This window comes from Notechis scutatus, chromosome 4 (assembly GCF_049901735.1).
Source record: "Notechis scutatus isolate UNSWTSFEM ecotype Mainland chromosome 4, rNotScu1.2, whole genome shotgun sequence".
In the NCBI taxonomy this organism is placed as follows: Eukaryota; Metazoa; Chordata; class Lepidosauria; order Squamata; family Elapidae; genus Notechis; species Notechis scutatus.
The window spans coordinates 79,834,824-79,860,608 of NC_142012.1; the positions used below are offsets into that span (position 1 = coordinate 79,834,824).

General features: G+C 43.9%; 1 protein-coding gene across 4 annotated transcripts in view; it reads right to left on the bottom strand.

Moving 5' to 3' along the window:
• The window catches only part of DLG5 (discs large MAGUK scaffold protein 5), a 120,578-nt gene that overhangs the window by 17,123 nt on the left and 77,670 nt on the right, over positions 1 to 25,785 (bottom strand). Inside the window, exons 18-28 of one of the 4 annotated variants that reach the window (XM_087963903.1) lie at positions 25,559 to 25,703; positions 23,622 to 23,743; positions 22,391 to 22,483; positions 21,447 to 21,615; positions 15,042 to 15,119; positions 13,511 to 13,673; positions 11,055 to 11,188; positions 8,389 to 8,553; positions 7,142 to 7,325; positions 4,870 to 5,018; positions 871 to 1,041 (exon numbers count right to left, since the gene is read on the bottom strand). In XM_087963903.1, coding sequence (XP_087820029.1) covers positions 871 to 1,041; positions 4,870 to 5,018; positions 7,142 to 7,325; positions 8,389 to 8,553; positions 11,055 to 11,188; positions 13,511 to 13,673; positions 15,042 to 15,119; positions 21,447 to 21,615; positions 22,391 to 22,483; positions 23,622 to 23,743; positions 25,559 to 25,703 — 1,573 coding nt within the window. Of the gene's footprint in view, positions 1 to 870; positions 1,042 to 4,869; positions 5,019 to 7,141; positions 7,326 to 8,388; positions 8,554 to 11,054; positions 11,189 to 13,510; positions 13,704 to 15,041; positions 15,120 to 21,446; positions 21,616 to 22,390; positions 22,484 to 23,621; positions 23,744 to 25,558; positions 25,704 to 25,785 lie in introns of all 4 variants that reach the window. The other 3 variants (XM_087963906.1, XM_087963905.1, XM_087963904.1) reach the window with 3 other exon arrangements.

A 25,785-nucleotide genomic window follows, 5' to 3' on the forward strand; every position in this document is an offset into this window, starting at 1 on the left:
ATCCTAGAAAAAAAACAACAGAGCCAGTTGTAAGAGGCATGTCCCAAAGGTGTTTTTTTTCAAGAGGCAACTGAATTTTCTGGTTTTTCTTTGAAGACGTTTAGCTTCTCATCCAAAAAGCTTCCTCAGCTCTGACAGGTTGGTGGGGAATGGAAAGATTTATACTCCTTGCAGACAGCTGGTCATTTGCATCCTTTTAAAGGGCCATTGAAAGCACTTGGACATTTATTTGTGTCTTTAGGGTCGTAGACTTTTAGCCATGCACTTTGGGATGAACACCCTTCGAATGGTGTGGTAGTAGAAATGGATTTCCTCCTTGCAGATGATAAGAACCAGGAGCAACTACTCAGGTGACCCTGGGGAGACAGACAAACCTCCAAGAGGCCTCAATGACCCTCTAAAAGGATGCAAATGACCAGCTGTCTGCAGGGAAGAGAAACCCTTCCATTCCCCATCATCCAGTCAGAGCTGAAGAAGTTTCTTGGATGAAAAGTGAAATGTCTTCAAAGAAAAATCCAAGAAAGTCCAGTTGCCTCATGAAAAAACAAGCACCTTTGGGACAACCATGACCTGGATGAGTGAGAATCTCCACAGAATTTGTAAGAGACATCCTTCTGAATACGGGTCGCCCTTGACGAATGAGCACAATTGAGCCCAACATTTTATTTTCCCAAGTGAGACAGCTGTTAAGTGAATTTTGTCCCATTTTAGCACTTTCCTTGCCTCTTTCGTTTTCACCTCTTTCTCTAGAGTTGGCTTCTTCCAACCCAGTCATGAAGGGTAGAAGGCTTGCATTTATGTTTACTTCTTTCAAGTAGCTTTATTCGAGAAATTCCCCAAATCCCATTGAAATCTCTAGGGTGGAATTACATGTATTTGCTGGGGATCTGTCCTCTTTCCAGCTTCTGAGCGTTCTCATCCAGCTGCCAGGCCATCCAACAGCCAAAGTTCCCCTGGGGCAGAGTGTCATCGACATACAAAATATCATCTTTTTTAAAACTCAAGTCCTGCTCGACTTCTGCTAGCCGGTCATAGAGTGCCCTGCAAGGAGAAAGAGAGAGAGAGAGACAGATGACTATCTATCATTTTCAGACTGTTCCAGATGTTACAGGACAAAAACTAAGGACCTCCTGTACTGCAGATATCCCAACAGCCATCACTACCAACATGGAGAAAAAAAAGTGACCTTCGACATACAAAAATGCGTGATTTAGACAAAGATTTACTTTGGGCCACTTGAGGGGTAAGGTGAGGAAGTATCATAGTTAAATTTGGTATGTTATGACACAAGACTTTATTGATTTGTATTTGTAAATCCTACAATATTTTAACCTGCCCATTTTCAATTACTTTTTCAATTCAGTATTTCTACCAATGTTTCATAACTGGCACATAATAATGTTTACAGATGGAATAGAATTTGAGTAGGGTAGGGTAGAGTAGAATAGAACAGAACAGAACATGGAATAAGAATAGACTAGAGTATGGTAGGGTAGGATAGAGTAGAACAGAACAAAACAGAATATGGAATAATAATAGAATATGGAATAATAATAGAATAGGGAATGGAATGGAATAAGAGTAGAATAGAATAGAATAGAATAGAATAGAATAGAATAGAATAGAATAGAATAGAATAGAATAGAATAGAATAGAATAGAATAGAATAGAATAGAATAGAATAGAATAGATATTGGAATGAAGAATAGCATAGAGTAGAGTAGAGTAGAGTAGAGTAGAATAGAATAGAATAGAATAGAATAGAATAGAATAGAATAGAATAGAATAGAATAGAATAGATATTGGAATGAAGAATAGAACAGAGCAGAGTAGAGTAGAATAGAATAGAATATAGAAGTGGAGTGGAGTGGGGTAGGGTAGGGTAGGGTAGAGTAGAGTAGAGTAGAGTAGAGTAGAGTAGAGTAGAGTAGAGTAGAGTAGAGTAGAGTAGTTAGAAAGGACTTCGGTGGTCTTCTAGTCCAGGAAACCCTCTACCATTTCAGACAAACGGTTGTCCAATCTCTTCTTAAAAACTTCCAGTGCTGGGAGCATTCACAACTTCTGGAGGCAAGTTGTTCCACATATGGTCCAGTGAATCATTTTGGTGACCACTATGATGTTGCTTTTAATCCATTTGTGTCATCTCTACTTGTGTGAGCTGAATATTATTGTTATTGTGGTTGGTTGCACACTCAGCCAGATTGTGTTTTTTTTTAAAAAAAAAAAACTGGCAGTTTCTGTGTCTTGAAAAGTTCCCAAGCTCCTTTCTAGGGAGGTTCTTAATCATACAGGTTATCCCAAAGGTGCTTTTATTGTTATTTTTTTTCAAGAGGCAACCGGACTTTCTGATTTTTCTTTTTGCTTCTCATCCAAGATGCTACCGAAGAAGCTTTCTGGATGTGAAACAAAGGAAGAAAAATCAGAAAGTCCAGCTGTCTTTAAAACAAAAGCACCCTTGGGATTTCCAAGCTCCTGTTTTAAGCAAAATTTTGGATCCCACTCTCTTCCCCATCAGTTTTTGGGGACTGGATCCCTTAATCTTTTCTTTTTTTTTTTTAAAACAAGTTTTATTAAAAGTTTCAACAACAAACAAATCATTACATATTAAATCTTTCCCTGTCTTTCTACAATAATTTCCCCAATATTCTCATAAAACACAAACAAAGACAAACAAACATAAAAAATCTTTTAGTAAAGTACCTTGGCCCCAGTTACCTCTCTTTGCATGGGCTAAAATAATAGCGCATATCACTCTTCACAATTCTATCTTATTTAATCCATCTTAATAAATCATTAAATTTGTATCTTTTGCCCATTCATTATCCCTCTATCTCTTCTTATAGTAAAAAGAATTTCTCCTGAAATCACTAATCAGAGTATGATGCCTTTCTATCCTCCCCTAAGTTAGTAAAATTAACATTCAACATAACAAATACCCAATTTGGTTCTGCTTGGTACATTCTATCCACCAAAATATTTAAATACATTGTATCCTCCTTTCCTTCGATATTTTATTACATTTTAAAAATCAATCATTATTAAAAACTTCAACATTTTAATTTCTTATTAAATCTTAAACCATTCTAATTTACTATTTCAAATATAAATGTTACAATACCATCTTCTGTACCTTAGCAGAATCTTTCTTACAAAAATTTATATTTCATCCTTTGTCTCTAAAAATCCCTCTTCTCCCATCCAATTTTAAAGCTTTGAGGCTTTTCTCCGCCTTTCCCCTTTCTTTCTTCCCCACCAAATCTTCCTACCCCTTCTTCTTCTAACCTCTGCCTTGCTGGGATCCCTTCTCTGTTGTGTTCCCTTTTTCTCTTGTTTGCTATCATTATATTTGCTTTGCATCATATTTTTCTCTTTCTCAAATGTTTTTTTTGATCTTAAGTCCTTCATTTTCCTTGCTCTCTTCCTTCCTTCTTCCTTAGATAAGTTTTGGGATTCAATGAAGATGGCGTCTTCGTCTCTTCCTTGTTGTTCTTCTTCCGTTTCCATCTGTTCCATTGTCTGTTGGTAATTGACCAGCGCCATTTCTAGAAATAGAAAAGCTTTTTCCATGCCATCTTTGCAGGCTGCTTTTATTTGCTCATATTCATCCTCAGGTCTTCAAAAAGGAAAGCCATTATAAATAAATCTTTTCTTTCTTTATTCCTCTTTCTTCTTACACCAACCAAATATTCCGAGAGAAAGGCAAGACAATCCCAAAATCCACAATCCTCAATAAATCCAAGCAAGCCAAAATTCCCCCTTCCTCTTCCAGGGGTGGTATCAAACAAATAAAAAAAAAAGTCCAAATCTATATTTTAAAGCCTTATTAAAATTATATTTCTGTCCTCAAATCTTCAAGGCATCTCCTCCAACAAAATCCAAGTTTATATATTTTCTTTATCTTCTCCCTTCCGGCTTAATTCCGTCGGGAGGGAGAGTAAACTTTCCTTTCAGCACCTCAAAATAGCCGCTTTTTTTCTCTTGTGGAAAAAATCATCAAAAAAACATCTTTTCCAGGAATTAAATTAGATAAATCTCAAAGCCCTGGGTCGACCAAGAAGAACTTTCACTTTCAATAACTTTCTCTTCTTCCTCCTGCGCATACTTGCCCGGCTGTCGACTTCTTTGTGGCGGCCATTGCGGACCGCCGCTGCACCGCTCCTGGTAAAAGGGGGTTCTGCCGGCCAGGGAGGGGTCTGCAACACCCCAGACCCTTCCTCCGGATCCCCTTACCTTCAGCTACCCCTGCAGGGCAGCCTTGCTCCGCACCCGTCCGGGTCGGAGCTCCCAAACGGCTAGCGCGGCAGGATCGCGCAGCCGCGAATCCCTACCGCCGCGGCCGACAAACCGGAAACTCTGGATCCCTTAATCTTTTCAATTCCAGGCTGGCGGGGGCATTCCCCCCCCTCTGAAATAAGTGGGAGACTAAACAATGACTCAGAACTGCTGGAAGAAAAAAAGAAGGGAGAACTTGAAAAAGGAAGCGAAACAAAATCTTGAAAAAATTCTAGAAGGCTGGGATTCCTAAGGACATTGTAAAAAAATACCCATTTCAAAAAATCTTTATTCCTAGGTTCTGCACTTTGCAAGTAACTCAGAAAACAGACATAAGAATGGACAATGAAATATGAAAGTGCAGTTTGATTTAATCATCTCAAATATTTAATATTATTTAAGTTGGTCATTGAGCTGTGGTTTAAGTGGCATCACCTCCCTATTCTAGCACCAAGTTCTTTACATATGCAAATATTCCAATGAAGTTGTAGCAATTTGGCTAAGTTTTCTGCACTAAACCAGGAAGAAAAGTTTGTGTCCATAAGCAGCCCATGACAGTTGATGAAAAAAAGGGTTGAGATTTTTTTTTTTAAGTACCTGACATAGAAACCATCTCCAGGTAAATCTTTGATCCTGTTGAATTCTTCGAATCTGTACTGAGCTTTTATTCTAATCGTGTCACCTGGTTTGAGCATTTCAAGGTAAGCTTCCTCCGCTGTTTTATTTCGCATGTCAACAGACCCATACTGTAAATAATAATAATAACAATAACAATAATAATAACAACAACAATTACAATAATAATAATAATAATAATAATAATAATAACAACAACAATAACAGCAACAAAATACAAAGACCTACAAATAGAAATAGAATGACTATGGCAAAGGCAAGCAAGGGTAGTACCAATAGTAATAGGCGCCTTGGGAGCAGTCCCAAAACAACTCGTTTCCCCCCTCCTCCCAGGGTGTGTCATAAATCACATTTCCCAATGAGCACTTTCACTGGCTGGTACAATCTGGAGAAAGGTATGCATGGAATGTGCTTCTGGTCATAGTAACTGAGCTGCTCCATCTGTTCTCCTCCTCCTGCCTATGGCAACTCGAGAGTAGGCCCGGAATGCTTTATGAGTTGACTGCTGGCATGTTTCCTCTTCCCACTGGGTAGAGCGGGCTGAAGCCATGCTGGCCGGCCCCTTACATTTTCCAGGATGGCCCCATGGGCTGGATTCAAGCACATTGTGGACCTGATGCGCCCTGCGGGCCTTGTGTTTGACACCCCTGGGTTAGCTCAAGCTGTGTAATCCAACACCATACAACCTGAAATTAATCTTCCTCACCGTAGGATGAAATAAGCAAATGGCTCGAAACTTGTATGAAATCCCAGATAGAAGTGTACATTTCCACACAGATAATGAGACCCACCATCATGGATTTTGCAATGGTCTAAAAATGACCTATTCTTTTATTTTATTTCATATCAGAGTACGGGCTGTATGGAGATGACGGGCTACGAGTGATATTGCACAAGTGGTAATGTCATCAGGCAACAGTTCTGTCAGGACTGAGGGAAGATAGGCAATTTGGGGTTATCTGCGGGATGACACCTTGTGGCTTCTGAGATAGGACATCATCACTTGTGCTCTAAAGTAGTCCCTCAAATCCTTCAAAACCCAGAAAACAAGCTCAGAAACAGTAAATGGAGATTCAATTCTGTGAAGAAGGCACAGAAGAGGATAAATCTATCTCAGCATCTACGTCTGTCCTACTAATGCAGCACCATTGAGAGTGTCCTGACATACGGAATCCTTGCACGGTATGGGAGCAGCTCTGTAGCAGACAAAAAAGCTCTACAGAGAATCATTAAAACTGCCCAGAATATCATCGGGCTCCAGCTACCAGCCCTGAATGACTTCTTCGCATTTCGCTGTTTGAGAAAGTTGCACAACAAGACTCTTCCTGTTGTGAACTAAAGAAATGTAATTAATAAAGATTCATTTGCATAGCAGGATCGTAATCCTGCACTTCCTATTGGCCCATATAGTGGCAAGTTATGATTGGTTCATTCCGAGCAATCTGATTGGCTGTTGGCGGGCCGTGCCAAGATTCAAACGCTATAACACTATCCATTGGTTATCCGGATAGCATAAAAGAGTGACTGCTAGCCGGGCTTTTTTGTCTCTGTTCTGCTTGTTGAATAAAGAGCTGAAGTTCACGGTTTACAGTCTGGTCTCCATTCATTAAACCCATGCCTCAAACTTAACACTTCCCATCCTGCTTACAATCTTTATGAACTGTTGCCTTCTGGCAGAAGATAGAGAACAATTAAAACTCGGACCACACGTTCTTCTGTGAGCTGTTGGACAGTATTACTTGGTCTGTTGTGTGGATGCTTAGAGGGTGGGGAATTTTGGTGGCTGGGGTGTGTTTGAGGATTGTCATGTGTATGTGTGTGTTGGGTCTGGTCTCTGGGTGTTATGTGAGTTTTGTTGTATGTATACTGTGTATATATGTACAATGACAATAAAGAATTCAAATTCAATCACCCAGGCAAAAAATATCTCAAAAGGTGAAATGGCAACTGAGCCAACATTGACTCTCTGCCTACCCAAAATTTCATTCAGACTGAAGAAGTTACCTGGATGAGTAACAAAACGCCTCAGTTTTAATAAACTTTGGTCCAGCTGCCACGATTTCACCTTTTAAAATACCCCAGAAAATGTCCAAAGCTCTGGTTAAAAACACAACAGCCCCAAAATTTGTTTTATGTGACTGTTTTATGTCACACCATCACTCTCCTTTTCTGGCATCTAGAACTCTTTTGTCTCTCTTGGTTCCTTCTTTCTTTTACTTATCAACAGCATTACCTCCAGTATTAGATCTCCTGGCATTAGACCTTCAGATCCTTTGGCTGGGCTCTCCTCTTCTAGGTCAGAGACAAATATTCCATGCATGTTCCCACCACCAATTTGGATTCCGAGCTCCGCTTGAAATTTCCTGATGTTAACCGTTCTAGGTTCAGGTGTCCTCTTAATCGTGTCAACAGAACTCCTATGAACAAGGACAAAGAAGAGAGAAGACCATCAGTCAAACTAATCCTCCATGGCTCCCCTTAATCCTTCTGGGGGGGACGGGGAGAAGGATAAAGATAAAAGGATGTTCCAGCAGGTGGTTGGGTTTGAGAGTCTCAGGACAGCAATGAACTGTTCTCCACTCAACATTTGGATGTCAGAATAGAATAGAATAGAATAGAATAGAATAGAATAGAATAGAATAGAATAGAATAGAATAGAATAGAACATGGAATGGAATGGAATTGAAGAGAACAGAACAGAATTCTTTATTGGCCAAGTGTGATTGGACACACAACAAATTTGTATCCATGTGAAAACTCAACTCATTTTCGTGCTCTTGTTCCTTGCGCAGAGTATTTATAAGAATGTGTTGTTTTTATTTAAAAAAAATTCAACACCTATTTCTATCACATCATCCTTTAAAAGAGAGAGAAAGAGAGAAAGAGAGAGAGACAGTGACAGAGAGGAGAGAGAGAGAGAGAGAGAGATAGACAGACAGACAGACAGACAGACAGACAGACAGACACTGCAGATATGAAACAAAGTGGGGGAGGAAGGGACAGAGAAAGAGTGACAGAGACAGAGAAGAGAGATAGATACCATAGATAGATAGATAGATAGATAGATAGATAGATAGATAGATAGATAGATAGATAGATAGATAGATAGATAGATAGATAGATAGATAGATAGATAGATAGATAGATAGATAGATAGATAGATAGATAGATAGATAGAGACAGACAAACACCATAGATATGACGGGGGGATGGAGGGAGGGAGGGAGAGATCAGGCTCTGGAATATGGGACCAACTTTCCCACCAACGTCAGCAAACCACCGTCAGTCAAAATTCATATTAGTAGTCCCCGGGATTTAAAATTATGCGTTTGGTGGTCCCTGAGGTCCAAAAGGTTGGCAACCCCTGATCTAGTGCAACCCCTTGCCCAAGCACTCTTACACCATTTCTGACCGATGGCAGTCCAACTCTTCTTGAAAGCTTGATGATGGTACCTAGTTTAGGTAATGAAAGTAGCTTACCTAACTGAATTGCGGGGACTGGTGGTTGGCGTGGTCTCCTTGGACGGAGGAGTCATGGTCCCTTCATCCTGTTCGCTCACAGTGTCAATTATGGAATGGCTGTCAGGAGTTGGAGCTCCACTGCTTTGTGGAGTGGAATGACTACTCACTGGTTCCAGGCGGGAGCTTAAAGGAAAGAAGGGAGCCATAAAAGACGTGAATTGAAAGGCGATTAAAATGTGATAACTTTCAAGAACTTCTGGGGTCTAGAATGATCCTCAAGACCTCAGCGCCAGAAGGTAGAAGAAGCAATGGATGAAAACTAACCAAGGAGAGAAGCAACCTGGAATTAAGGAGAAACTTCCTAACAGTGAGGACAATCAACCAGTGGAACAGAAGTTGCCTTCAGAAGTTGTGGGTGCTCCATCACTGGGGGTTCTTAAGAAGAGACTGGACAACCATTTGTCTGAAATGATATAGGGTCTCCTGCTTTAGCAGTGGGCTGGACTAGAAGACCTCCAAGGCCCCTTCCAGCTCCTATTCTGTTTGACTGATTGGTTGCCTTTGAATTTTACTTGAACCTGTAGTTTAGTCCAGCACGGGTTCCTTGCAAGTAGACTAAGGAAGCTAAATTCTTTCCACTTCAAGCCAGACTTCTTCGAAGAAAAAAACAAACCTCACTCACAAGGTGAGAATTAAGCACACTTTTGCACACTTTTAACTCTGCCTCTGGCTCCCTACAGCTGCAACTGATCAGCAGAAATAAATTTAATGCACCTCATCCTCTCCACCCATTATAACTGGTAAGGAGAAGACATGGCAGAAGCTGTGGGCGGAATTAAAGAGGGATCAGCCTAGAATCCCTACATAGTCACAAACAGTCTAAGTCCAAACCCCCTTGAATTCCCTCGTTATCACTCCAAGCAGTGCTAACCCTTAGCTGAAAAGATTCTGGTGCCTAGGCCTTTTAGCAATAAATCAGTTTAATTTGTCCCTCCTGTGTGGATCTGATCTTTCGGGCTTGACATTACCCATTGTTGTGGTTAGCCGGCAGCAGGTGTGGATGGCTGAATAGAGCGAGGACTCAGATGAGGGGCCAGGACCATCAGGGAGTGGACTGCTGATTTCAGAGATTGTGGGGGTTGGCAGCAGCGATGAGGAGGTTCCTGAGGAGCCTGTGCCAAGTGCGCGTGCGTGCAGCATTGCTCGGAGGAAAGAGCAGCTACAATAGCACGGGCGACTTGGGGGTAAGGCTGCAAGGTAATGGCCCCTCTCCTTCAAGAAGATAAAATCCGGCTGTGAAACTAACCTTCTTTGCAGAAGGCAAAGACGTTTTGAAATGCCAGCCTTGTGGACATTCCAGTATCCTGAGTTTGTATTAGAAGATTCTTGTATTGCAGATTATTTCTTGTCTGTTATCTTTTGGCAAGTCTCGCACAGTTTGGCAAGGCTTGTGCTTATCACAGCTAATTATTTTGTAAAAGCATTACAAGGTTACTGTTCTTTTTGAGTTGTATTTGATTTGTCGGAAAAGGGCCTGGGTCAGAACACCCATTCAAAATGTATGTCAATGAATCCAATCAGTAAGGTTCATTTAATCTGTCACATGGAAGACTGTATTTCTTTGGCTCTCTGCTATCTATTTTGTGAGCCAATAAAAACCAAAAGGACCTTTCACAGAGATCTATCAAGAGGGCTCGTGACTCCATTTCTCTTTCAGGCTTTCTCATCCTGCCTCTGTTACTATAATCAAGGGGTCCTCAACCCCTAGGGGCTGTGGAAGTGGCAGGCAAGCACATATGCATTGCCATTTGTGCGAGCAGCGGGCGAACACCAGTACCTCTTTTGCGAGAGCGGTGTGTGTGTGTGCCCGCCACTCGCGCAAATGGAGCTGCGTGCATGCGTAGACTTGCCTGCCACTCACGCGAAACCACAGCCACACACACACCCCCAGCTGGGCCATAAAGCCAGAAAGGTTGGGGAGCCCTGCTGTTCTCACCCAGCTCCCCAAACACAACAAACCCTCTGGCGTGAACTCAAAAGATTCCTTTATTAGGAACACCGGCAGCCCCAGCAAAAAGTTTATCTCGCAGGCTAACAAGACTGTCTGGCAGGGAGATGAATAGTGGTCTGCCACATCTATTCATCTCTGCCCCCTGCCTTTTATCCCCAGATAAAAGGGTGGGGCCTTGCTAGCAGCGGTGGCTCTTCCATCCCAAGGACTGGCCCACAGATTTCCACTGCTCTCCTCTCCTCTGCCTTCTGTGCATCTGTGTGTTAGGCACTGGACCCAGCTGTTCCTCCTCTTCCTCATCAGCCACCACTAGACCTGGGGGCTGTTTACTGTCCATCTGAGGGCTGATGGATGGCCCAGGCTCTCTCTCTCTCTCTCTCTCTCTCTCTCTCTCTCTCTCTCTGCCAGCTCCATTCGCTCTTCCCCTTCAGAGCTCTCAGATTGCCTTGATGCTGACCCTGACTCCCATGCCTGCCCTCCTCCTACTCTTCCTCCTCTAATTCGGCTGTTGGAGAGACCAGCGGCCAACAGGACACAACACTTGCTATAATCTGTCAATAAACCAACTGGTGCTTCATGGTAAGAGTGTCTTGGTCTCTGCTTCAAACCTACCTCCAGTAAGAAGATCTTCACATGATACAGATTGTCACGGAGAAGGTCTAAAAAAGCTTACCTTGATCGTGAATGATTGCCCAGCTGGAACATGTGGGGGTTGTACTGTGCCAGAATAGTTATGGTGTCGCACTGCTGCCCAATGATCAGCCGAGCTTGTTGTTCCGTAGCATTCCGCAAGTTGATGCCATTAAACTGGGAGAAGATAAGAGAACCAGGCGAGGATTCATTCAGACAGAATTCTGTGTTTAATGTTGCTAATCTTGCTTACTGAAATTGGATTTCCCCAGCTGATCGAATATGTTGCACTGATTTTTCCAACCGATTGCTTCTCTTGCATTAAGACATGAGTGTGTGTGTGTGTGTGTGTGTGTGTGCATTCATGCAAGTTTTGTAGTACTTAATTACCCCTTTGGGAGAAAAAATGCTTTTTGAGTTTCGGGGAAAATGCCATGCCTATGTAGGTAGTTCTCGACTTACAACCACAACCAAGCCCAAAATTGCTGTGGCTAAGCAAGACCGCTGTTAAGGGGGATTCTGCTCCATTTTATGCCCTTCCTTGCCACAATTGTGAAGTGGATCGTAGCAGTTTTTAAGTTAGTCACGTGGTTGTTTAAGTGAATCTGGCTTTCCCCGGGGACCTTGTCTCTCAGAAGCCAGCTGGGAAGGTTACAAAAAGGGGACCACATGATCCTGGGACAGTGAAACCATCATAGATACATGCCAGTTGCCAAGCATCTGAATTTTGACCACGTGACCGTGGAGATGGTGCAACGGTTATAAAGGTGAAAGTCATAAGTCATTTTTTTCAGTGTTGTTGTAACTTCGAAAAAGTCACGAAATGAACTGTTGCAATTTCAGGACTACCTATGCCAACGTAATAGTTGTCAGGATGATGTTGTGGTCAGCAGAGCTGGTGGCAGACTCAGACAGTGAGGAGGTTGGGGAGATCATGGGCCAGTCCTGGTGTCTGAGGAAGGCTCTGATGAGGGCTCTGCGTTGGAGGCAGAGATGGGGCCAGGGCCACCTGACAATTATCAGCTGCCTTCAGAGTAGGAGATCAGTGAGGCAGAAGAACAGCTGGAGCCTGTTCCCAGTGTGCACATGCAAAGAGCTGCCAATGTTAAGGAACAAGGGTCGATTCAGGAGTAAGGGCACAGGTGGACAGTGAATGGCCCCTCCCACAGGGAATAAAGAGGAGCGAAAGGGGAGTGGGGTTTGCAGGAGACAATTAGTTCAATTCATTAGCATGAAGATCTGTTCCTGACTCCTTGCCAAGTAATTGCTGCTCCAGCGTGGCGTTTGGAAGCTATCACCCTGGCAACTCTTCAAGCCTGATCAAGGTCTGTAGATGTGCAATCTCTTGAAAGACTGTTTGCCGGGACTTTTCTGGAGAGGAATTCTCCTTAACCTAAATAAAAGGGGTTTTATCAGAACAAGGAGTCTGCTTCATGATCTTGGGAAACCTGGATCAGAACAGATGAAGGCATTAAACCAGGTGGGGAAACAAAACTCCTGAAGGGACATTGGTAAAAATGGCCAGCGCCACAACTTCTCTGTTATGAGATCCCTCAATTTTCTGTTCAGTACATTTGGACGATAGGCAAATTTCCAAACAAAGCCCTGGAATGTAGCTTTTTGCCATTTTTATTCTCTACAAATGCTTGCTGGGTGGGGTGGGGGATGTCAAAGCATTCTTGGAAATAAAAAGAATCCTGGCGTGTGGTATTTTTTCTTGGGAAAAATATAGGAAGGTGACACTCTGCAAAAACTTGTGCAGGTAAGACACACATACAGGACAAAGGACATGTGTTTGGACCCATCTATGTCTACCAACAGCATGTTAAACAACCCATCCTTAGAGACAAGGGTAAGCAGTAGAAATAGCGTCAATGAAAACTAGTTAAAATGCCAATAAATCTGGATATTTGAAGGTGTTAGCTTTATCTACAGGTAGTCCTCGACTTACAACAATGGAGCCTGTTTGATTTTTTTTTTCCCCCTTTCTTTCTGAAAACAACATTTGGGAACAACATATTTTAACAACTCCAGAGGGAGCCATATTTTTAACAAAAGCTGTCCCAATATTAGTGGGGCCACACCAATGCAGGTAGGCCTTGAATTATGACTGCATCGAGCCCAGAATTTCTGTTGTTAACTGAGGTGTTTATTGCATTTCCCCCCATATTTTACAACCTTTCTGGCCACTGAGGCTGGTAAGTTAGCAACTTGGTTGTTAAGCGAATCCAGCTTCCCCACTGACTTTGCTTGTCAGAAGGTTGTGTTGGACATAAATATGAACCGGTAGGCCAAGCATCTGAATTTCAATCATGTGATCATGGGGAGGCTACAAAGGTTATAAGTTTGGGGGGGAAAACCAGTCCTCGGTCATATTTTTCAGTGATGTCACTTGGAAGGGTCACTAAACAGATTGTTGTAAGTTGAGAACCACCACCACCCCCCGTACCGCACAGCCGACTGGAAAACAGCATCCTCAGGATGGACTCAAAGCTTTACCTCTAACAACTGATCACCATATTCAAGGCCGGCCTGATGGGCAATGCTGCCACCGGTGACTTTCGAGACGAATATGCCGCCATTTTCTCCGCACACAATGGAGATCCCTAGGGGTTCGGCCCCCTTCTGCACTTTGACCTGGCGCGGCTCTTCCATGTAGGGTCTTTGGGAGAAAAAGAGTACAGGGACACCTCTTGAGCACCGGAAGATGGGGGAGGGGGAGAGAGAAACAAAATATCAAACACGGAGGGCATGCACCCATGCCCGCCGTCCCCTCTGGAAGTGGAACAGGGACCCCTTTAAAATGTGGACTTAAAATGGCGGCATTCCTTTCACATGCAAAGGGACGGGAGCTGGATCAGACCATCTTCGACGACGGAATAGCATCAATGCGGTTGCTATCTGACACGAAGGGCGTGGAATGGCAAACTAAAATTATAAATGGAATTACGGTGGAAATTGCCGGAAAGAAAACATATCCTGGCCCATATTATATATGGGTCAATAAGCATATATAATATTCCATTTTGGAATGCATTCTAAGGTGGGTGGGAGAAAAAAGGCTGACATTAATGTATTGACATTTTTGGACCCTTTAGAGCAGTGGTCCCCAAACTTGACGGCTTGGCGGCCCGGCTGGGTGAGGGGCGGGACAGAGGGGAACTGGGCCCGGGAATGGGACAACTCACCACAGCCAAATTGTAGCTGGAGAATTTGTCCTGGCCAGCTTACCGCAAGACAATTCACTGCAGGACAATTTAACAATTCTATTTAATTGCTTAAAATAAATAAAAATGATGTTAATGTTGGCCATTGGCGTTTTATTTTGTCCCTTCCTTTTGCATCCTTTCTTTAAAGATTCTATTCCACCACATATCTTTGATAGTTGTGTAACTCTTGTCTCGTAGCCACTTGTCCTGTGGCAAGATGTCCTGCAGTGAGTTGACCGTGGCGGGTTGGTCGTGGCGAGCTGGCTGTGGTGAATTGTCAAAGACCCACTGGGCCATGAAAGGGGTGAGCTGGCACGCATGTGTTTGCAGACACACTGCTCAGCTGAAAGATGAGACGCGCGCGCATACACCGGCCCAGCGCTTGTACGAGTTGAGCTGTGCATCGTCTCTCCTCTCACACGGCTCAGTTCCGAATCAGCCACGGCCTCGTATTGGGCTGTGGCCCAGGAGTTGGGGACCCCTGCTTTAGAGTGTTATTTCTATAGCAATATAGAAATATCGTTATAGTTCATGGGGACGGGAGGGTGAATCACAAGACGAGGAAGGGAAAACGCGATGCCGAATCGTTTCTATTTCCACACGAGCCAAATGCAGGGTTAGTCGATGGAAATTAAGCAGCTCCAAAAGCAAAACTCAAGTCGTTAATTCATGATGGCGCCTTGCATGGTAGCGATGCAATTACCATGCAGGGTTTTTTTCCCCCCTTTTTGGGTGGGGTGGTGGGGGAGGGGGAAAGGAATCCAAACATTTAAATAGCACACGAATAAACTTCTCAACGACAACCTGTATGTCAAGCCAACCTCAAACTCCTGAGGGAACAGAACCTTGGCGTAGGAGCCACAGGAATTCTCAGAAAAGACCTATTATGGAACAAATATCTGAAAGGTGAAGAGGGATGAAGAAAGGAAGGAAGGAAGGAAGGAAGGAAGGAAGGAAGGAAAGAAGAAAGAAAGAAAGAAAAAATGCCTTAGAGGAAGAGGTAGTAGCCAGAGCCATGCTAGACATTGACGTGTGGAAATAGGTCCTTGGTGTCAGTCTACATCCACTAGAGGCTGTTTACTGATTTATTTTAACAACTCGGCTTACAGCAACAATTGAGCCCCAAAATGTCTGTTCTTAAGTGAGAGCTTTGCCCTGTTTTGCCCCATTTTACAACCTTGCTTGCCACGGTCGTTATGCCAGGGCTCCAACAAATTCACCCCCATTCAAATCATACATCTCTAGCTGCATCTCTCAGAATAAAAAAAAAATGATTTATTAGGAGTGGCCATGTTGGTGTTTGCTGGGTGCAGCCAACACTGAGACACATCATTCATTTCCCCCTTGACCCTGGTCTTCCTCCCACCCCCTGGATGTATATTCTCCAATGGGACACATCCGTAGCCAAGAGTCATCAATCATGCTTTCCAGTAATTTTCTTGCACTCTGACAACTTTGGGCTGCCAGGGTGATTATCTAGGCACTTAAGGAATGCACTGCTTTCCCCCACTCCCTTTCTGCTGGCAGCTAAAAAGACCAAAGGAGTATCTTGTTAGTTGACACATTAATTGAATCGCCACAGTTGTTAAGTTGGTAACATGGTTGTTAAGTGAATCTGGCTTCCCTGATGGCTTTACTCGCTGGAAGGTCGCAAAAGGAGATTGCGTGACCTTGGGACACAGCAACCGTCATAAATACAAGTCATCTGAATTGTGATCATGTGATCACAGGGACGCTACAAAGGCCGTAAGCGTGAAAAATGGTCATAAGTCACACTTAAGTTTCCCAATGCCATTGTAACATTCAGCGGCCACTAAATGAACTGTTGTAAGTTGAGGACTACCTGTATTGTAAAACATGTCAAACACAGGCCTTAGTCACCTTGGGTACAGAGCACTGTGGGGTCCGTGGTGCTCTCTGAGCTGGGTTGTTTCTTGCTGACATTTCATGACCCAGCTCGGTAACATCATCAGTGCTCGAAGGGAGAGGGGTTTGCTCTCTCCATATGGTTTGTACTGTCAGTGCTGGTGGGAGCATTCTTGGTGGCTCCTTAATTAGGCTGTTGACTAGACTGATCATGTCAGAGTGTGCACAGCTTTAATATGTGAGATAACCCAGGAGCAATAACAGCAAACAGAGGTTTGTAATAAACAGTGGTTTTACCTACAAAAGAATATATACTATACATACACGTACTATAGGCAGAGGCCAAGCAAGCAGCAATTATAGCAGGGAAGAACATACAGTGCACGCGAGAGAGATGCTTTAACAGGACCTCTTATTATTATAGGTAAAGTTTCCCCTCACACATACGTGCTAGTTGTTTCCAGCTCTAGGGGGCGGTGCTCATCTCCGTTACAAAGACAAAGAAGAGCCACCGCTGTCCAAAGACGTCTCCGTGGTCCTGTGGCCATAACAACTAAATGCCAAAGGCACACTGAACGCTGTTCCCTTCCCACCAAAGGGGTCCCTATTTTTCTAGTTGCATTTTTTTTACGTGCTTTCAAACTACTAGGTTGGCAGAAGCTGGGAGAAGGAACGGGAGTCGCTCCGTTACGCGGCGCTAGGGATTTGAACGGCCGAACTGCCGACCTTTCTGATCAACAAGCTCAGTGTCTTAGCCACTGAGCCACCGCGTCCCCTTATTATACAGGCTCTTAAAGGGATAACAGCCCAAAACCCTTGCTGACTCATTCCCATCATTACGTCATTGCATCAGCTGGTCAGCTCTTAAATCACTATCCTAACAGACCATGTTAATTAGGCATGACTGATCCATGCTAGTTGTTGGGCATGATTGATTATGCTAATTGTACTGATTACTCTCTTAATCCAGCAATCACCAGGAACACTCCCCACCAAAACTGACAGGGAGAGCCATTTGTATGTAAACTCAGAGCAAACCCCACTCCCTTCTAGGGACTCATGATGTTACCTAGTTGGGTCATGACATGTTTGCAAGGACACAGCCAAGCTCAGAGACCTCACAGCTGCACCCTCAGCTACAAATCTTCTCTTCTATTGGTATAGTGTGATGTAGACTCTTTAAGTAAGCATGGAAAATTTTGGACAGAGCTACCACCTTCCATGCCTTCCATGCCAAGCATCCTTTAGTTCAGCGGTCCCCAGCCTTTATGGCTTGGTAGCCTGGCAGGGGTGTGAGAGGGAAGCCTGGCCCACTGCTCATGCAAGTTGAGCTACATGCATGTTGAGCTACATGCGCAGCCCAGTTCAAACTGGGTAGTAGGCCACAGCCTACCTTAGCATAAGTAAAGGTAAAGGTTCTCCTCGCACATATGTGCTAGTCGTTTCCAGCTCTAGGTGATGGTGCTCCTCTCCGTTACAAAGCTGAAGAGCCAGCGCTCTCCAAAGATGTCTCCATGGTCATGTGGCCAGCATGACTAAACGCCGAAGGCACACGGAATGCTGTGACCTTCCCACCAAAGGGGTCCCTATTTTTCTACTTGCATTTTTTTTTACATGCTTTTGAACTGCTAGGTTGGCAGAAGCTGGGACAAGTAACAGGAGCTCACTCCATTACGCAGCACTGGTGTTTCAAACCGCCAAATTGTCAATGTTTCTGATCGACAAGCTCAGCGTCTTAGCCACTGGGCCACTGCATCCCTTATCATAGTGCTCTGCTATTTATAAGAACCTTTCTTGCTAAGTAACACGCAATAGGTCTCTGTGCTCTCCTTAACAATACATTGCTAAAACGGAAGATGCCAAATTCACAATCATCTACTCATTCCTTGTTTGGTTTTCTGGCCAAATTGCAATAAAAGCCATGAAACCACGATGCTAACCACGATAGCTTTACTTCTGCTGATAAACCAGGGTTGGTTAAGGCACAGGGGATCACATGACACTGATAAAATAAAGCAACTATGGGAATGGCATGAAGTAGAAGGAAGACACAACCAACAGATTGGACAGCTAGAGTCGAGAGTAAACCCAGTACTGTAGGGTTACTATCCCCTGGTCTCACAGGGAGCATGTTTGGGGCCATGGGGTAGCTTCCAGAATCACGAGAGATGTCATGCCCCCAGTGGAGACTGACTCTGAGGGAGACGAGGAACAGCCGACAGGGAGTGGAAGTGTGGCCTCCAAAGGTTGTGGAGAAGGCTGGGAAAGGGCAGAGGCTGGCTGGGCAGTCAGAGGACCCAAGCCCATCTCCTCTCCATCCTAGGGCATGCAGGGAGAAAAGGATAAGGGAGAGATGTGGTCTACTGGGGAGGAGAGGGCCTTGATCCTCTTCATGGGCTGCAGCTGTGACAACAGGACAGACATGAGTACGGGTGAGTGCTGGAAGCAAAGCGTGGAAATATCTCTAGTTTATTGTTCCTCCCTGAGTTTGGCATCCTTCCCAATGGGTGTTCTGATATCTGTGGACGTCTTCAAGCCCTTATCTTGCCTGGTTTGTGTTGTTTTTTACTCTTTATAATTTAAACTGCATTTCCTCCTTCTTGCAACTGCTTGTGGGGGAGTTTTTTGTCTCCAGTCAAGGATATTTGGAGCTTGGAAGCAAAGTGAAGGAATAAAAGGGGCTTCACCTATTTTTTGTGACTGTGTTTATTTTGTATCCCACTCTTGGAGTTGCAGGAATTTTCCAATCTGGTGGATTTTCCTGTTGGGTGGGCACACCGCAAATCACAGCCTTCTGAACTAGCAGGTTACAGGTAGTCCTTGACTTATGAATGCAACTGAGCCCCAAATTTGTGTTGCCAAGTGAGACATGTGTTACGTGAGTTTCCCCCCATGTTACGACCATTCTTGCCACAGCTGTTAAGCGAGACACTTGCGGTTGATAAGTCAGTCACCCGGTTGTTAAGTGATTCTGGCTTCCCCATTGTCAAAAAGTCGCCAAAGGGGATCTACGATTGTAAGTATGAACCAGGTTGCCAAATGTCTGAATTTTGATCACACAATCGCTTGCAAAGTTCATATGTGTGACAAATGGTCATGTGGAGTCCCTTTTTTGCAGTGGCCCCGTGACTTTGAACAGTCACTAAATGAACTGCTGTAAGTCGAGGATTACCTGTATTAAATCTGGAAGGTATTTATTTTTAATGTGCTTCGGAAGTGGGGAGAAAGCTTCAGGACTTCCCATCTTCCCACCCACCTTATCTTACCCACTCAATCCCCACCTTCACCTCCGTGAAGTTGGACGAAAGATCATGTGAGATCAAACGGTAAGATTCTGCCAAAAAATACAGTGGAGCCTCGGATCGCAGCCGTAATCTGCTCCCAGACTGCAGTTGCAACCCTATTTGGTCATGTCTGGAAACACGATCGGCTGCGCAAGCGCGCAGTCAAAAAAAAATTGGTGCCTAAGAAGAAATCGGCACAGAAAGGGAATTTTTCCACACTGATTTTGTTTGCCCCCTGATTTTTGAATCATGACCCGATTTCAAAAATCGGATGGGTTTTTTGTTCGTTGAACGATTTGATCGTGAACAGGAGCATTCGCGACCCGAGGTTCCACTGTACTTAAATAAAATGGGTCCCACACCGAAGTATGGATTCTCTTGTTCAGATTTGGAAAGGAAGGCTTCCGGAAAAGCTCTTGGTGAAGGAAGAGATCACGAACCTTTGGATTCCCCAGGTAATCATAAAGGATTCAATCAATCAATGAGAATAGAGCTAAGGGACCTTGGAGGTCTTCTAGTCCCAAGGGTTGGACTAGAAGAGGGGTCTCCAACCTTGGGAACTTGAAGACGTGTGGACTTCAACTCCCAGAGTTCCTCACCCAGCAAAGCTGAAGTCCACATGTCTTCAAGTTCCCAAGGTTGGAGACCCTGGACTAGAAGACAAACAGCTGTCCTATCTGTTTTTAAAAACCATCAGTGATGGAGCACCCACAACTTCTGGTGGCAAGTTGTTCCACTGATTAATGGTTCTGTTAAGAGGCTTCTCCTTACTTCTACATTGCTTTTCTCCTTGATTAGTTTCCATTCACTGTTTCGTGTCCTGCCTTCTGGTGCCGATTCTTGTCCTAGGAATGGTCTCAAGGCAAAGTAGCAGTTTGGCCGAAAAGCACAGCTTGCCTTTAGTGTTTTTTTTTTAAAAAAAAATTAATATAGTTTTAATTTAATTTTTAATTTTAATTTGATTTTAATTGAGAAATGTGATTACACGAACACATTTGGGGAGCAATATCGGTGTTTCTAAGAATGGTGAACTTGTTAGTTGATAAACTATTTGGGATGTGGGGGGGATATTCTATATTAGTGTTATATTCTGCCCAAATTCTGGCTTTATTTAGGATGCAAAACTGAGAAATGATAAATACACAGTGTTCCATACAATTCCTGCAGATTAAGTTGCTTAATCACTTCTGTTTGGATTTTCTTTGTCTCTAAAGGTGCATAATTAAATTAAGCCCTTTTGCCAATTAGGGGAGTGAGGCTGGGAAAATCTGCTGGCTCGAGTTTGATTTGAGAGTTTGATCCTAGGCAGAGGTTTCCCTATCAGGACGCAAAAAGAAAATATCTGCCGTAAACTCCACCCAGGTGTCAGGAAGGGCATCCGGCCAGTAAATGCTCAGCTCCATTCAATCGCCCTGATTCCACCCTGACAAAAGGGATTACAAGGATCGTAAAAAGAAAACCACACACACAAATACACACATACACTACAAGATATGCGAAGGTGGTTAGAGATAGCTGAACCTGCTGGGTTCTAAAGTTAAACCAGATTGGTAATCGGTTAGTATTGGTTGTATGAGATGCCACCTGGGAATGGATGGGAGAAAACCAGAGGTTCTGACCAGTTCTGGAGAACCAGTAGCGGAAATTTTGAGTAGTTCGGAGAACCGGCAAACACCACCTCTGACTGGCCCCACCCCCATCTATTCTCTGCCTCCCATTGAGTCCCAGCTGATCGGCTGGGTCTTCTTTGGTTGCCCTGCACAGGAGAATGGAGCTGAAAAGCAGGTTAGTGGGGTGTGGAGGGAATGGGTATTTTGCAGTATCCTTCCCCTGCCACGCCCACAGAACTGGTAGTAAAAAAATTTTTGAATCCCACCACTGGTGGGAGGGTGGACAACATAAGACAAGACTGGGAAGCTGAAATAAACATCCCCAAAGAAGGCAATGGAAGAGCATTTCCACACGGTTGTCAAGAAAACTGCATGGATTTGAGGCCACCACGAACGGAGCTCAACCAAGGTGAGGTTCTTTCCCTCGTTGAGATGAAGCATTGGCTTAAACTCGACTGTGACTTACTTGTCTTTTCGACACTGCCCCATCGAGACCGGACTCACTGAAATCCTGGGCAAGGTGGAAAGAGAATTTTGCGATTGGCTACTGGCAAAAGAGGAGGTCTCCAAGTTAAGGGGTGACTGGGGAGGAGTTACCAAGCTGGGACTGCTGCATTCGGACTGAGACAAGGAACCTGCATAAACGACAGGTGGGAGATGCACGTTGAACCAGGTGCAAACTTACATTTCATGAAGGTAGCAAGTAGTTTCCACGTTCCTACGGCATTACCTCTAAACATTTTGGACTGGATTTCCACCAAAAGCATCTCTCTCCCTCCCTCCCTTACTCTCCCCCACTCTCCCTCTTTCCCTCCCTCCCCCTCTCCCTTTCCATCATCCTCTCCCTCCCTCTCCCCTCCCTCTCTCTCCCTCCCCCTCTCCCTTTCCCTTTCCCTTATCCTCTCCCTCCCTCCCTGACTCTCCCTCCCTCCCCTCCCCCCCTCCCCCCTCCCCTCCTCTCCCTCCCTCCCTCCCTCCGTCTCCTCCTGTTTCTCTCCTTCTTTCCCTCCCTCTTTCCCTCCCTCTCCCTCCCCTTCCCCCTTCCTCTCTGTCTCTCTTTCTCTCTCTCAGTGAAATGAGCTTGCAACCATGATATATGATGGGTGAAAGGAAACTGTCCTTCCATAAGATGTAAAGAGGGGACCGTTGCCATCAACATTTTTTGAGATGAGTTTTCATATTATTTAATAGCTGAAAGAAATTAAGACGCACTTATAAAAAAAAGTGTGATGCAATGATTGGGTTTTCTTGGGGATTCCACACAATCCTACTGAAGAGCCGCAATGTGGGATGAAAGGAAAAGAGACTGTAAGATGTAGAAACAAATATCTGCTGTTCTTACAGATGAAGATTCTTCATTAAAAAAAAAAAGAAGAATATGGAAAAGAAGAAAGTATGAAAATTACTCACCTCTGTCAGAACCAATGATGGACCTTAGGTACCTTGGGGTCAAAGGTATTTTTATTCGTTCTGTTCTATACTGTAAATTGCTGGAGGAACCTACTTGGAAATGGAAAATGGGGGGGGGGGAGAAATAAATTCATTTAAGTTCCAAGAAACCAGCTAGGTTGGTAACAAGACTCTTTGAAGCAAGTTTTACTTTGTAAGAATTCTCGTTTGGATTTGGCTGAACTTGAGTTTATGAAGTTTTATGGAGAGTTTATGAAGAGTGACTTCAACCAAATACAGGATGGGAGATCACCTTTTTAAAAGAAAATAAATGGATTTCGGAGTAGAGGGCAACCTCTCCCCATATCTCTGAAGCCCCTCTCTCCAAAAATTGCTGATCTCATCATCCACTTTATGGGATCTTTGTTGCACAGTCAAGAGTGGAAAAAATATTATATTTTGCCCTTACGGATGGACTTCAAGGTAAGATGGAAGTCTCTTATATACAACTCTTCTATCCTTTTTAAAGTTTCTCATCTAGAAATCTCCATGTGTTGCAATTAAAATAGAATCTTTGTTCCAACATGTTGTGTGTGTGCGGCAAAGCTGAAAACCTATGTTTTATGCTTAGCTACACACCCAACAGTTCTGCATGTTAACTACGCATAAAACACACAGGTTAATGAACTGTATACCAGTACATGGATGTCAGTGTATTATCACAATGATATAATGCTAACCAGTCTATAGATTCAATGCAAATCAATCAAAATCAATCAGATATAATGCCAATCAATCGAATCAATACATAACATTTGTGGGTCCTACTGAGGTATGTGTGAGAGGGGCATGGTGGCCTAGAGGTGAAGATGCTCACCTCCCACTCGGAAGGTTGAGAGTTCAATCCTAGGTAGCAGCAAACATTTCTCTCTTACGGTGCAAAGAAAAAGATATCTGCTGTGAACTTCATATAGGCACCAGGAAGGGCATTTGGCCAGTAAACTCTCGGCTCTATCCAGTCACCCCAACTCTACCCCGAATTAAGGGACTACAGGGTCATAAAAAGGAAGTTTTATTGAGGTTTGGGAGAGGATAGAAGGTGGAAGAGTGTGGTGGCCTTGAAAGACCTTCTCTAGGACATTCTCAAGAGCTCTCCTGTCCAACAATGTCCCTCTTCCAAGGGAAGCCCATATCCATGATGCACCAAGACTACAAAAACAAAGCACGCCATTTCTTCTTTCAGACATCTTACCCAGTCTTGCACTAGAAGGCAGTGAATTTGAACCGTGGGATGATCTTGAGCGTGTATTTTCAGGGCACTCACTGGTGTGCTTGTGACTCAGATCCAAACTGAGATGTCCTTGGTGTTGAGTACTGAAATACAGAAAATCGGATTGTTGCTTGCATGAGCTCAGCAACATCAGGGGGAACAAATGGACATAGGACGCCTCCTCCGTTCCATAAATATGATCTGAAATATATTTTACAAATGGTAGAATGGAGGGATTCACCAGTCCATCTCTGAGTAATCAATTTCTGGCTGGGAAAATATATATTAAATAAAAAAGACAATACAATATTAAACCATTGGTGGTGGACTCCAGTCAAAGCCTGCCTAATTTTGCAGACAGTAGAACAAAATTTAGCTACATTCAAAGAAATAACAATTGTACATTAAAAAAAAAAAAAGATTGGTGTTTCCCAGATATTTTATCAGGTGAGGTGTTATGAGATGGATCCGTGAGTCCTTATAGAAAGTACAATATATTAGGACATGAGCTGTCATTTTGATAGCCCCTTGTCCATCATCTTAAATCAATATATATGTGTAGGGCAGCTGTGGAGGGCAACTATATAACTCAAGGAAAGGATCCAGTTGCTTTAAAAAGTTCTTGACCTAAGCTGCATCCTCCCTGATCTTCATTCTGGATCTAAATTTCTATACAGCCCTAATGATTTGGCTTGATTGCAATGACTCCTCCAGACGCTTCCCCAGAAACCTCTCCAGATGTCAGCTCAGAGGTGGATGAACCAGTCCAAGGCACTCCAGGAGAATTGGTCAATGGCTCCAAGTTGCCGTCTGAGATGAATTTGGCTGCAGCAGGACAGCCCTGAGGCTTCAGCTGGGGAAAGCACACAGCTGCAGTGATGAGGAAGAAGAACTGCCTGCTGCATTGATGCAAGAACATGCAGGGCACAGAAAGGGCAGGTGTCAACTCGAAAAGAATTCCTATGCCTGTTTTCAAGTTGCCATAAGCAAGGGGGAAAACAAACCAGAAGTACATTCCACACATATCTTACAAAGATTGTAGCTAGGCTACTGGAACTTCTGCCCGTGAAAATCCTTCATTGGAGAATGTGATTGATGACACCCAGCCTGTGAACGTGCTTCATTGGAGAATCTGATTGATGACACACTCAGGGGGGGAGGGGGAAACAGGGTCACAGGTGACCGTAAATCACGTGTCAGAGTTGGCTTCAACTGGGATAATGCCGACATGTCACTCCTCATAAATCTTTTGGATTCTTTTGAAGCTTGGCTCGAGGGTCATGATTTAATTAGGGCAATCGCCAGAACCCTGACAGCAAGCCAAATCCGCATTTGTACTGGGGCATGCGGGAGAGGGCGTCAGCAGCAAAGGGCAGCCTGATTACTTCTGAGGAGAAAGCCTCGTCCCTCTTGATGGGCTGCACCAGAAGCTGGCTTTTTAGCACAGCAGACAGAGGGAGGCGATGCTGGGAACAATGTGTTCATTTCCTAGCCGTGTGATTCCTGGTCGTTGTGATTCCAGACTTGGATTGACCCTGTGCCATGACTTTGAATCGTGCCTTGGACTTTCCTTGTCTCATGCACCCTCTTGTAGCGTGGACTTAATTTTGCCTAGTGGATTTATCTTGTTTGAGAAACTTCCAAGTGCCTTGTGGATCACTGGCCATTAATCTGTGGACTAGCATTGGCCCGTTTGTGGCTGAACTTAATTGGAACAGTTCTGGGTGAAGGGAATTGCTGAGCAATATTAATACACCCCTAACCCACCATTACACGTGTGTGAGTAAGTGGGACAGCACCCTTGCTTGATGCCTCCTTGAAAGCTTCTCTCAACCTTTCAGCTGACTATAATTGGAAGGAGAATGCTACAACCCAAGAAATGATACTTTGGTTCAAGATTCTCCTTATCTTCCAAGTACCTGGGATGCAAGTGTTGGTGGCAATATTGATTGGCTGCCAATGAGCAATTGGTGGTGGCAATTCTATGACTCCAGGCCGTGTAAACAGGATTTCTCATCACAGCTGTCACAGCAGAGCATGGCGCAATGTTTCTCGGGATGGTACCTGTAGAGCAAAAGAGAAGTTAGAAGAGTTAACCTCTGCAGTATCATAGCTCAGCCGTAATGTACAACTGATTGCTGCAGGA